This window comes from Sinocyclocheilus rhinocerous, unplaced genomic scaffold (genome assembly GCF_001515625.1).
Source record: "Sinocyclocheilus rhinocerous isolate Xijiao unplaced genomic scaffold, SAMN03320098_v1.1 scaffold1001, whole genome shotgun sequence".
NCBI lineage: Eukaryota > Metazoa > Chordata > Actinopteri > Cypriniformes > Cyprinidae > Sinocyclocheilus > Sinocyclocheilus rhinocerous.
Genome location: NW_015666593.1, coordinates 530,810 through 543,096, shown reverse-complemented (window position 1 = coordinate 543,096; position 12,287 = coordinate 530,810). Strand labels below are relative to the sequence as shown.

The following is a 12,287-nucleotide window of genomic DNA, read 5'->3' as shown; positions in this document are numbered from 1 at the left end:
CACTGCTCCTGGAGCGCACTGCCGGACCGCAATCGCGTGCAGTGTGAACGCTCTGATCCGTTAAAATGGGCGCGGAAAAAATACGCACCACAGACGGTGTGTGTGAACCTGGCATTACATTTGTATGCCAGCCCGGTCTGTTATGTTCTCGTGCTCCATTTTGGCGCGCTGCATTCGGATTGGTTCGGATAGCATACTGCGGGAGGTCGGGGCGCAGAAAATCGTGCTATAAAGCGATTTAGAAATCGCGCAAGCTCAAATCGCAATTTTATGATGATTTCGATTAATCATATTGTATGATTAATGTATACAGCATCTTTGTTTGGATTGTGATTCAAATGCAGTGGTTGCTTCTAATTTTGAATGGAAAGAGCACAGGCAAAGCCTTTGTTTATACAAAGAGGGGTTTTTTTTGTCTTATTTATTTGATTAGATTTGGTGTTTGTTTTAAAATTTCAATTTAGTTTTGTTATTTGACATTTCTGTTTCACAAAGAAACGTGCAGCATTTTTTCCAAGCAATAATATAAGGACACCTTTTCATTTATAATTTGTCTTAAATCTAAATGTTTAAAAAAAAAATCCTGAGAAAATTGAATCATGAAATCAGTATCGTGAATCTCATCGAATCGTGAGTTGAGTGAATCATTACCCCCCTAAACATTACAGAAATTATGTTGACCCCATCAATACAGTACAAACAGCTTTCAGTACCTGCTCTGTAACAAACTTATTGACATCCTCTTCTTCAGGCAGAAAGTCTATCCAGCTGAGTCCCGCCTCCAACCACATCGCTCCAGCTTTTTTGTGGCTCTGAGAACAGAGAAGTAAAAAAAAATAAACAAATAAATTCTGAAACGGCAATTTATGCGAATAATATTTCATAAGCATTTGCCACAGCATGATACTCACCAGTCCTTTGCAGAGAAGGTTAAGTATTTCAACAAGCAAGATTGCTGCTTTGCCCATAGGGAGAAGAGGTTTGGACACTTCCCTGTGGATGATTTAAAAAAAATAAAAAATAAAATAAAAAAAAGGTCAGATGGCGTGTACATCATTTTATTTGATGGTTTATAATCTTTGCATAAAAGTATCTGAAACCCAAGATTCAGTGCCAAACCTAAAGAGCTGGCCCATGGGGATGCCTCCCTCTTGCAACATGGGTGTGATTATCTCAGCCATGTAGAGCCAAATATGAGGAATGTCAATGGCCATGTCATCTGCTATCTCCAGAATCTCCTGCAGTCTAGAGTGGGTGAAAACAAACAATAAAGTGCACAGCCACACAGAAACCATTTATATTGTGTAGAAATCATGAAGCCTCAAGCTAATTGAAATAAAATAAGTTTAAGTACTCAAATTTTTAAAACTAAAACTTAAAGATAAATATTATAATAGACAAATGCACATAAAATTACTAAAACTTACATTAAAATGAAAACTGAAAAGTATAAAAATAAAAGCCAAATCAAAATATTAAACACTAGTATATAAATACAAAAATATTGGGAGAGTTTTGATAGCCCTATCATGTAGCTACTTATGTATTTAAGCAAATTAAAACAAACATCTGGGAAGAGAAAAATAAAAGCCTTTTTTTTGTGGTAGGGACAATAAGAATATTGGCAGCAACATTAGAGCAAGCCGTTACATTTTGATTAAAGATAGCAAAAAGACCAAAACATAAAAACACAGATAAATACAATAACGCCAAGGTTTGAAAAAATCAATTTAAAATAATTTACATTAAATAACAGGCCTTTTGCGAGCTTTCTTTCCTGATCAAGACTCAAAACATGGAACAAGCATGAAAAGCTGTTCCTCAATCCCAAGAGTATAGGTCAGTGGCCCAGACACGTAGCAAAAAACAGAGGTCATGAGTGTAAAAAATGGCTACAATGTTCAGATGTCATATGTGCATCCCTACCATATAATTGTACAGTATAATAAACTGCAGTGGTCTATGAACTCACCCCTTGTAGTACTGCTCAGGAAGTAGTATTCTAGCACTAACAAGCTTCTGAAACAGCAGGCCCACATGCTCTCTAGCGATGGTGCTGCGCTCCAGTGTGGACTCTACACCGTTCCGTACAAACACGAAGAGCAGCGAGGCGCTGTTCAGCTCCTGCACACATTGCACTGCCTCCTACAAAAGAGTTACAAGAATAATGTAAGTGGAAGATGCCAGGGTGAATTTACAGGTTATTTTCAAAATGTTTTCTAGGTCAATAATATATATGGATGTACATACCTTCATGTCGTTGATGTGGAGATACTCTTCAATGATGGATTTGGACTTCTTGTCCAGCTCTTCCTCATTCAGGGCGGGTTTGGCTTGAACAGGTGGTGGTGGAGCAGGAGCCGACATTGGCTTCACTGAGAAACCCAAGCAGGTAAAGAGTCGATCAATTTATAAATCATCAACTCAAAGACCGGTACTGCTGGTGCAGCTCAGGACAGTTCTGTCAGTCTGTTGACTCCTACCTGTCTCCTTGCTTCTATCGCGCTCCCGACTGCCTCGATCACGGTTCTCTGTCATGCTGGACACGCGGCGCACAGAATCTGCTGGTCCACGGCCGTCTCCTCTGCGGTCCTCATTTTCACGGCTGAAGCTGCGTTTGGTGATGGCCTGACGGGGTCTGTCTAGGCCTCGGTCATCCCGCCTACTATCAAATCGGTCAAAGTGATCCCGATCACCACGGTCTCTGTCACCACGATCTCGATCGCTACGGTCCCTACTGGAGCTGTTCCTGGAAAGTAGATAGGTGTTAAATAGCAAGTCAAAAACTTGTGTAATAAGATTACATTAGAATTATTACCATGCAGTACTCATTTGCCCTACAGAACAAAAACAGCACTACAAAATTACCTTTGAGGCACTCTACGATCAGAGTCAAGTGAGGATGATGATGATGATCCAGACTGCTGCAATGCAGAGAAACGGTTGATTGTGCTAGTGGCAGGTCTCCCCTGGTCTGCATCAGATAAAAGGACAGCATTAGACAGCATTGACATTTTCCATAAAAAAAAAAAAAAACACTTGACAACCAAATCTTTACATTATCTGAAGAAAATGAGTGACACTTGCAAAACGTGTGCTACAATGTTGTGGGTGGTTGCTAGGTTGTTGTTGAAGTTACTAAGAGTTGTTGCTACAATGTTCTGACAACTAAGACCACCAAGTCTCTAAGACATGCTGGTTCCTAAATTAAGAATCATGTCTAGAGATGCACCGATTGACCGACCAGTGAACGGAATCGGCCGATTTTTTGCATGTCTCACGTCTTGCTGATTCCGAGCCGATCCTTTTATAGCCAGCAGCACCGGCAATGACGTCACAGCCACGTGCACGCTTACAGTCGCGTGTAAACATGTCGTTTTGCGTGAGAATGATTCTAATTTTAATTGCATTTAGTATAAACGCCGACTGATAACGTAATGATAATGTATTTATAGCCGTTTGAATGAATCGGTTGAATGAATGAATAAATGACTCACTCATTAAAACAGTCATTTTCCGCCACCTACTGGTGGTTTAGTCATTTAAAAGTATCATTGCATTTTTTCAACATTTATTTGGGTTAAAAAAATCCAAGTAAAACAATAATCTTATAAAATTAAAATTTTAAATTTTGCAGTGTAAATGCATTTATGGCACCTCAGCTTCATCAAAAAGTCTGTGTAAATGCATCTAATGCCACTTCAGATGCAGCTTTTGTTTCCTCAGCAGTGGTAAGATAGAGTTTGTTAATAATTTCATTTGAATGGTAACAACTCTACAGTTTCTTATTCTAACTGAATTAATTGAAACAAAGTAAGAATTTGATGTGAAAGATGACATTTAATAAGGTTAGGGGGAAAAATGACGGCACGGGTGTTTTAATATAAATGTATCTTTTTTGAAGGGAACCGATTGTCTTCAGAAAAGTTTTTGTCATTTTCATTTAATCTTTCCTATAATGCCTGATAAAGCAGTGTTCATGAGTGCAGCGCTGCTTTGATTACAGCTGTTACAGGGGAAACCGCTATTTCTGAGGCTCCAAAAGCGCCTCCTGCTGGCAGAGAATGAATGTGCACGTTCAATAAGCCCGTCCGCTGTTTTATATTTACATTATATAGATATACATTTCCCCCAGGGGAAGTGCCGACACAGTGTAAGTCTGTGGAAAACACTGGAAAAGCAATACCACCTTTCCTAAAGTCACATGATTTGAGGTATCACTCATTGGTAAACAGCAGCAATTGCTGAAATCAAAGTTTAAATGAATATGTAAATATGTGCTGCACGCTTTTTCCATAACGAAATAAACACGCAACAAAAATGACAGCGTAGAGAAAACAGCAGTTAAGAAAGCATCTGATCATAAAGATGTGGATAAGTTTGCACCAGCTCTGCAATCGGCACCACAGTCAGGTCACGTTTATTTATATAGCGCATTATACAATAAATTTATTTAAAGCATGCAGCTTTTGATTACTATAAGGTTTTAAGAGAGCTAATGTGAATAACAATTTATCAAAAATAAAATGTCTTGGCACTTTATTTTGATCCATATATGACTTACAAAAGGCGATGTCAGGCAGAAGGATGCATCATTCAGTCAGTCAATAACTTCTTCATACAGTTAATTAAATGGTGAATGAGAAAGTGTCTCATCTCTTTGTGTACCAAATATATTTTTGTGTTGTAAAAAATAATTGTAATCGTACAATAGTAATATAATTGTTTGACAATTGACATTCACTTCAAAGCTGAAGTGATTACCTTGTTTTATTTATCAGTTAGTTTAACTCAGTGTAACATATGTGTAACTCAGTATTTTAACTAATTGTAAAAGCTGAATAATAGAACAAAGCCTACTGATTAATTGGTGAAATAATCGACGATTAGTCGACTAACCGGTGTAATAATCGTTAGATTAATCGATTATATAAAATAAAATAATCGTTTGTTGCAGCCCTACATTAATAGCTGGGCTTCTCTATGCTAAGTGAGGTCCAAGGTAAATAAGAGTAGGCGATTGCTCACCTTGATCTCCAGTGGACTTGGCTCCTGTGCCTCCACTGCTCCCTTTGCCCCAGCTACCCCAGGAGCCCTTTCCTCCTGGGGCCAGCAGCTGGATGTTGAAATCACCAGGCTGAAGATAAAAAAAAAAAAGGAGGAAAAATGGCTAAGCACATCAAACAACGAATCATTATGCTATGAAAAAATATCATTTTCAACAACTACATTATAAAAGTTGGATATTCTAAAATAGAAGAAATGTTACAAAGCCTCACCTTAGTAATTTTACTGAGGCGACTGGTGTCAATCGGTCTGTTCTTTGTGGTAATAGGCACTATGTTCCAGCCCTCATCCTGGGTCTGGCTACCACGGCCTCCAGAGGAGTGCGGCCCACCACGGCCCCCTCGACCCTGACTGGAGTCTTTCTTAGACAGCAGCTGTTGCTGTACTTTTATTTGTTCTCTGTGTTCTTCCAACTCTGCCTCTTTATGGATCTGATCAATGGTCTTGGGACCCTGATCTCCTCTTCTGGGCACCCAGTTGTTCTGTGTGACAGAGACCACATACACAGTTAAAAGAAAGAAGATATAAATAGTGAGAAGAACTGAAAACATACCATATGTGTTCTAAGTTTTAAGAACTGTAAATGAGGTTCCTGCCAAATACCTTTTTAAAAAAATTTGCTAAACCAAGCATGTGGTTACCTTTCGGAGGTCTAATACATCCTGAAGCATGAAGCGGATTCTAGAAGACGTCTTCCTCTCTTTAATGATCTTCTCCATCTGGTGGAAGTACTGATCCATACGAGGCTGCATACAATAGGCCAACATTAAATCTGACTGTAGCAAAGTAAACGACTGTCAAAAATGCTATACAATAGAAAAATATAGTACACAAAAGGAATGTAGACCTAACGTAATCAAAGCTCATATCCCATTATAAACCCACAAGAGTTCTGATGGGTAATTGATTATGATTGGTCAATCACAGCATCCTGCTTAAGTACAAATGGTGCTGTACCTTGGCCTTCTCAAAGTCTAGATCTTTTCCAATGGTGGATAGCAGCCGGCAGAGGCACTCTAAGCTCTCCTCATCATGGTTCTTCAAGAGCTTGACAATGCAGTCATGCATTATGGGTTCTGTCAGCATTTTCAGCTTGAACAGCTCTCCGATGAACTTGATGTTTCCAAGCGACCGTCTACGTGCCTTGTCCTTGGCATCCACCAGCTCCTCATTCAGGCGCTGACGTTCCTCTTCCTAAGGTAAAATAAAACATTGTTTCCATTTTAATAGAACCATTTCATACACTTGTACAGAATTAATTTTACAAATGTGGCAAGACGTCACCTCAGTGGCAGCATCCAGCTCTTTTTGTTTCTGCTCAAAGATCACGTCATCATCCTTGTCCTTTTCAAACTCCTTCTGACAACGATTGAGCAGTAGTTTACGGAAATTCACAGTGACTCCCGGTTTGTCTGAAGTGGGGACTTTAAGCTGGAAAAGAAAATCAGTAACAATCTCAATTATTTCCCCATTCACATTTCCTACAAAACTAGCAATTCAGGTAAACAGCCAAGTAATTCTGTCATCAATTACTCAAATGTGGTAAACAAAAGCTGAGCGCGAGAACCAATGAGGCTTGTTTACACATCAAGAAAGGACGGTTGAGCCTCTGTTGACCATTTTTTATGATCTCTATATGTATGTGCGCTGATCAATATTTATGTGAATAAAGGCTAAATTAAATGAGTTAATCTCTTCAGAAGAGAGACTTAAACCGCTTGATCCATATGGATTTCTTTACAGTGTTTTTATTAACTTTGTGAAGCAAAAAATTTTGGTACAAAGGACTTTGTCAAGTGACAGAAATCTTTTAGGCTTACTGTCATTTGCATGTTTCGAAGATTAACTTAATTCTTATGGATTTGAAACGACATGAGTGCAACAAGTGGATAGTTCACTAAAAATGAAAAAATGAATCGTCTACATTTGCCACTGCAGAAATGGCAAATCAATGAACTTATTACTGACAAACACTATTAAAGCTCCTCAGTTCCTCAATCCCATCAGAGTATATCAGTGGCCCAGACACGTGGCACAAAATGGAGGTCATCATTGGAGCCCACACATGCAAGCCAACATACAGATGAACGTTACTCACCCCCATAAGGCAGCGGCACATGTTGGCATAAGCTACAGAGAAGTTGGGTTCAGAGATGGCTTTCTCAAAGATGAGGTCAATGACACCCTTGAGCCTCTCTTCAGTGTCTATGGTGAGCTCCGTCACCTGCTTCATCAGCTGCTGGAACATCTGAGGCGTGAGCTTGTTAAGGATGCTGCGCACGCGGCGGAACAGCTCCTGCGTTTTCACAGCTTCTGAGTCTTCCTTATCCTCCTCTCCTCCACGCTCTCGGCCTTGCTTCTTCACTGAAGGCGTCCAAGCATTCTCAGCCTGGTTGAGTTCCACATTGTCTTTAAGAGACAAGCTGGTGATGATCTTGGGGTTGCGACTCATTTGGTCTTTGCCTCGACCCGGCTGAGGGCGCCGTGCAGACTGAGAGGAGTGCAACTTTTAAAAATAAATGATCGATCTCAACATACAGCAACATTACTTTTAACTGAATTCTGAATCATAAGAGAAAAGAAAGAGTCAACTTACTGGTCCTCGCCCTCCTCCTCCGGATGACTGTCTACCCAAGTTAGCATATGAAGGTGTGAAATCAGGCCCACAGTTCATCAGACTCCTGGGATCCAAGGGCCGCAAGGGGGTTTTATTTGCCTGTTGTCCAAACAGCAAAGAGCAAGAGGGTGATTAAAATATTTAGCAAGACACAGCACAGGTTAAACCTGTTGGGTCCAGATGGAAGCCTCACCTTGTCCAAGACAACGTCACTGATGTGCGGCAAACCCTCTGGCTTGTGCATGCTTGCACCAATGAACTGGAAACCAAGCAGGAATTCTCGATCATATTGTTTCTTCTCCTCTGGGTTGATGGGCTTCCATTGCTCTGCAAAGGGGAGAGCGAAGAGAGAAACAAGGTCCACAAACATTTTGAATAAGAATTTCCCCTGCACAAAACAAACTAAAAATCAAGAAAGCCTTGATGTACCACTTATCCAAGTTATGGATTACAGGTTTGGTTTATTTATTTTTTTGCATTCCCATTAAATAAACTTAATTTAAAAATGTTAATTTTATTCACTGTCGAATGCACAAAATAATGCAATGACAGTTACATTTTATTTTTTAATAAAGTATATAACTCCCCCCAAAAATTGTATCAAAACATGTCAAATGCATTAACGTAAATATACACAAAGGGTCTTTGTATAAATTTAAAAGTCTGGGGTCAGTGAATCAGCAAGACAACTGTTTTCAACACTTATAATACAACATGTTTCTTGAGCATCAAATCAGCATATTAGAATAAGATCTGAAAGATCATGTGACACTAAAGACAAAGTAATGGCGGCTGAAAATTCAGCTTTGCCATCACAAATATAAATTACATTTTAAAACGTATAAAAATTGAAGTTATTTTAATATTACGGATTTACTGTTTGTTTTTTTTATCAAATAAATGTGGTCTTGGTGAGAATAAGAGATTATTCAAAAACATTTAAGAAATCTTACCCACTCCAAACTTTTGAACGGTAGTGTGCTTACAGTAAACTGCCCTCTAAATAAAATGACTCTCATATTGCTGTAATCTATAAAACAGGATGAACATTCTCAAATGAGAACCAATTAATCAGACTTCTAACCTTCTTTATATTGATACTTCTGTTCCACAGGTTTAGACGCCTCAGGCTCAATATTTTCTGTGTCAAGCTTGTCCTCTTTGTCCTCCCATGTTTCGTCTGACTCTTCAGCTGGTGGGGCAGGGGTTGGAGCTGGGGAGGGCTCTTTCTGAGCAACCTCTGGCTCAAGAGCAGGCTTTTCCTCCTCAGGCTGAAATGGATACAGAAGATTTATAAATGCACAACTGAACTCTTCATAACAGTCACAGAAGTCCTACTGTAATAAAGCCAAAATGTGTCATATTACTACAAACCTCTTTGAAGGCATCTAGGACATCTCCGACATCTTTCTTATTCAGATCCTTGATCTTCTTTTTCTTCTTTGGCACTGTTGTCGCAGCAGCTAGGAAAAGAGAAACCAAAGTCAAACTTCATCTTGAAGGAGAGAAACCAATATGCTAAGTTTTTCTCAAGAACTTATTTCCCCACCTTGCATAGTCATTTCCTCAACAGGGCAGACTGTTACAGGGGCAGGTGTCTCCTCTGCTTTCTGCTCCTCTGCTTCCTCTACAGGTGCTTCCACGGCCATAAGGCAGCTCTGTTGGACCTGAGGAACTTCTTGTTCAGCAACTGGATTAGTGGAGCTCTCTGGCTTCACTACTGGAGCCTCTGCAGAGTTCTCAGGCAAACCGTTAAGCAAAGGCTGTTCCTTTGGCTCATCAACGACTGGTTCTGGAACAGGTGTCACTGCGGTTACAGGGGCGGTGTCCTTGGAAGCAACGTCACCATCATTGGCTACAGCAGGAGGAGGCTCCACAGGGGTGGAGATGACCGCAGCCGGGCTAGATGTGTCAGATGCAGCCTCTGTTTCGACCACAGGTTCAGCCACAGGTTCTGGCTCTTTCTCTTTGGCTACCTCTGACTCCTCTTGCGCAACCCCAGTAGAAGTCTGCTCTACTGGAGGGGCGTCCTCAGGCTCCTCCTGTTGAACTGGGGCATCAGGGAGTACTGGAGCATCCACACTGTCACCAGTTTGAGGCTTTGAAAGTTGGGGATTGTTTGTGGGAGGAGGAGACTGTGGGAGTGCAGGGGATATCGCAGGGTCCTCTCCTGGAGGAATGGGAATCTTGCTCACAGGTGAAGCAGGTCTGACCTCTGACACAGGTTCAGAGTCAGTGGCTGAAGGTGCAAGAGGGGCTTGCTCTGGCGTCTTTGATGGAGGAGGGGTGGACACAGCTGCAGGAGGAGCCATGGACTTCGCTTGATCATCTGAGGATCAAGGACAGGAAAGAGTACAAACATAAAATAAGCGCAATCAAAAAATATATAAAAATATTCCACCTGCTGTTTTAACATTCCTGGGGCCGGACTCACAAAACATTCTTAGAATGAAATTCTTCTTTGCTGTTAGATATTTTCCTTCTCATTTTCTAACTTTGGAATATTTTTTATCCTAAAACAAAATCATTCTAAAAGATATTTTTTCTTAAGATTGTTCTAAAGACAAAACTTAAGAATTTGAATTTCTGATAAGAACATCCTTAGAAATTAGTGTAAATAACCTTAAAAGGTTAACCTCCAACTTGGTGTTTGAGTGGTTTTAAACATTAAGCATTACAATATAACACTAGCTACATATACATATTACTTATAGAATGAATGAGTACACTGAAGTGACACCACTTATTGATTGAACTTAAACAACAATCGTTATGCATGACGTGACATTTCTCTGAATTTGTAGGATGGTGGGCAAATGAATACAACAGAATAACAATATAAAATACACAATGAAGGTACTGAGTGCTGAATTCTGGTCAAGCTTACTGCAACAAAAGGAAGCACAAAAAGACAGCCTTTGAGCTGTTTTTGATCAGAGTCTTCAGCAAGAAGTGGCATAAAATCAGATAACACCAAAGCCTGTTATTTTCATCTTAAGAAAAAAAATGATGTCCTTAAAAAAATATCTGAGAAAAATTAAGTATAAGAATCTGCTTAAAAGTACTACTGCTCCAAATAAAATGCATTTCTTGCTAACATCACTTCAGGTTGACATTGTTTGTGATTTGATAACCCTTTTGAAACTTTTGGTGCCAAAAACGTTTTTCCCATTGACATTTTGAGCCATGGAAATAACGTTTGAAACTCCCTGATTATTTCCACATTTTCCAGGACAGTGGGAACTCAAACTTCAACGTCAAAAACCTGTTTGGGTATTTTCAAGAAAGCCCACTCACCAGCTCTGATCACAGCAGCAACAGCCGGAACACTTTCACCATTGGTCTGGACAGGACCTGCCACCTCTGGACCAGCAGTCTAAGAACAATCCGTTAAAAGCAACATTAGGGCTGAACGATTAATTGCATTTGCGATAATATGAAAAAACGCGATTTTTCAATCGCAGAGGCTGCGATTACACTTGGTCACATGACACGCGAGAGTAAAGAGGTGTGTTCAACTTGAAGATCGATTGGTGTATGACATCAATGTACGGCGAGAGAAAGCATGGAGACGTCCCGCTCTCTTATAGCTCTCGCAGTACTTTGATGACACACACCGATCGATCTAAGCAGCGCTGCTTCAAGTCGAGCGCGGGCCATCAGCAGAAAAAGAAAAGAAATAAAACAGTAAACAGTCAAAGGACTTAACTTGGAATGGGTGATGTATCGCTTTGTGAAAGGGAAGAGAAAAGCCATAGATGAAGTCGCACAGACCCCGGCAGGTGCTGGTCATTCAAAAGTTAAATGCAGAAAATATGACGAGGCATATCTTGCTCTCGGCTTCACTCACTGTGTCTATACCGGACACCGGGCCGCAACAGCTCTACACTGGACGCGACAAAGCGACCGTTGCAAATAATTTTTTACAAGACACTTTGTGTCAGTACATCATAAATAGAGCAAGGGGCGAATTCCAAACGGCTTTTTTGCACCCTTGAATGGCACTTCGGGAAGGGGGCGCCATTTTGCTTCAAGTCGAGCGCGGGCCATCAGCAGAAAAAGAAAAGAAATAAAACAGTAAACAGTCAAAGGACTTAACTTGGAATGGGTGATGTATCGCTTTGTGAAAGGGAAGAGAAAAGCCATAGATGAAGTCGCACAGACCCCGGCAGGTGCTGGTCATTCAAAAGTTAAAAGGGACGTTCCAAACGAAAGTGAACAACTGAATCCCTTCACGAAGTGCCCTTCCAGAAGTCCGTTAGCGAAGGGAACATGCGATGGTCGCTTTACGGAAGTGATTTCCATTTGGGATCATGTGATCTTCAGTTAGGAGATCTTGCGATGCATTTTAAAGCAAAGTTGTGGTTGATTTCGACTTCACATACAAACGTAAGTAGAATAGGCTAATTAAAATTGTCTTTATTTTAATGTAATACAAAATATTTTTCGTCAGTGATAGAAATATGATTTAATACGGTAGTGTAAGCAAGTTTAGTTTAAAAAAGTATAATTGTAAGTAAGTCACAATTAGACAATATCTGAATAAAATAATAATAATAAGAAGATTTGCAACAGCTGATGGAGTGCTGAATGCTGCACGCAC

The 12,287-nt window shown here is 40.2% G+C and overlaps 1 protein-coding gene across 14 annotated transcripts in view; it reads right to left on the bottom strand.

The window, feature by feature from the left end:
• Positions 1-12,287, bottom strand: part of eif4g1a (eukaryotic translation initiation factor 4 gamma, 1a) — a 36,797-nt gene that overhangs the window by 6,679 nt on the left and 17,831 nt on the right. For 11 of the 14 annotated variants that reach the window (XM_016544396.1, XM_016544398.1, XM_016544399.1 and 8 more), the window contains 19 exons: positions 10,982-11,060; positions 9,234-10,013; positions 9,059-9,147; positions 8,769-8,955; positions 7,878-8,011; positions 7,664-7,783; positions 7,166-7,573; positions 6,352-6,498; positions 6,025-6,261; positions 5,709-5,813; positions 5,280-5,549; positions 5,029-5,137; positions 2,869-2,974; positions 2,484-2,749; positions 2,251-2,375; positions 1,973-2,145; positions 1,120-1,245; positions 912-993; positions 714-812 (listed from right to left, as the gene is read on the bottom strand). In XM_016544396.1, the coding sequence (XP_016399882.1) occupies positions 714-812; positions 912-993; positions 1,120-1,245; positions 1,973-2,145; positions 2,251-2,375; positions 2,484-2,749; positions 2,869-2,974; positions 5,029-5,137; positions 5,280-5,549; positions 5,709-5,813; positions 6,025-6,261; positions 6,352-6,498; positions 7,166-7,573; positions 7,664-7,783; positions 7,878-8,011; positions 8,769-8,955; positions 9,059-9,147; positions 9,234-10,013; positions 10,982-11,060 (3,642 nt within the window). The remainder of the gene's footprint in view (positions 1-713; positions 813-911; positions 994-1,119; positions 1,246-1,972; positions 2,146-2,250; positions 2,376-2,483; positions 2,750-2,868; positions 2,975-5,028; positions 5,138-5,279; positions 5,550-5,708; positions 5,814-6,024; positions 6,262-6,351; positions 6,499-7,165; positions 7,574-7,663; positions 7,784-7,877; positions 8,012-8,768; positions 8,956-9,058; positions 9,148-9,233; positions 10,014-10,981; positions 11,061-12,287) is intronic. The other 3 variants (XM_016544400.1, XM_016544403.1, XM_016544410.1) reach the window with 1 other exon arrangement.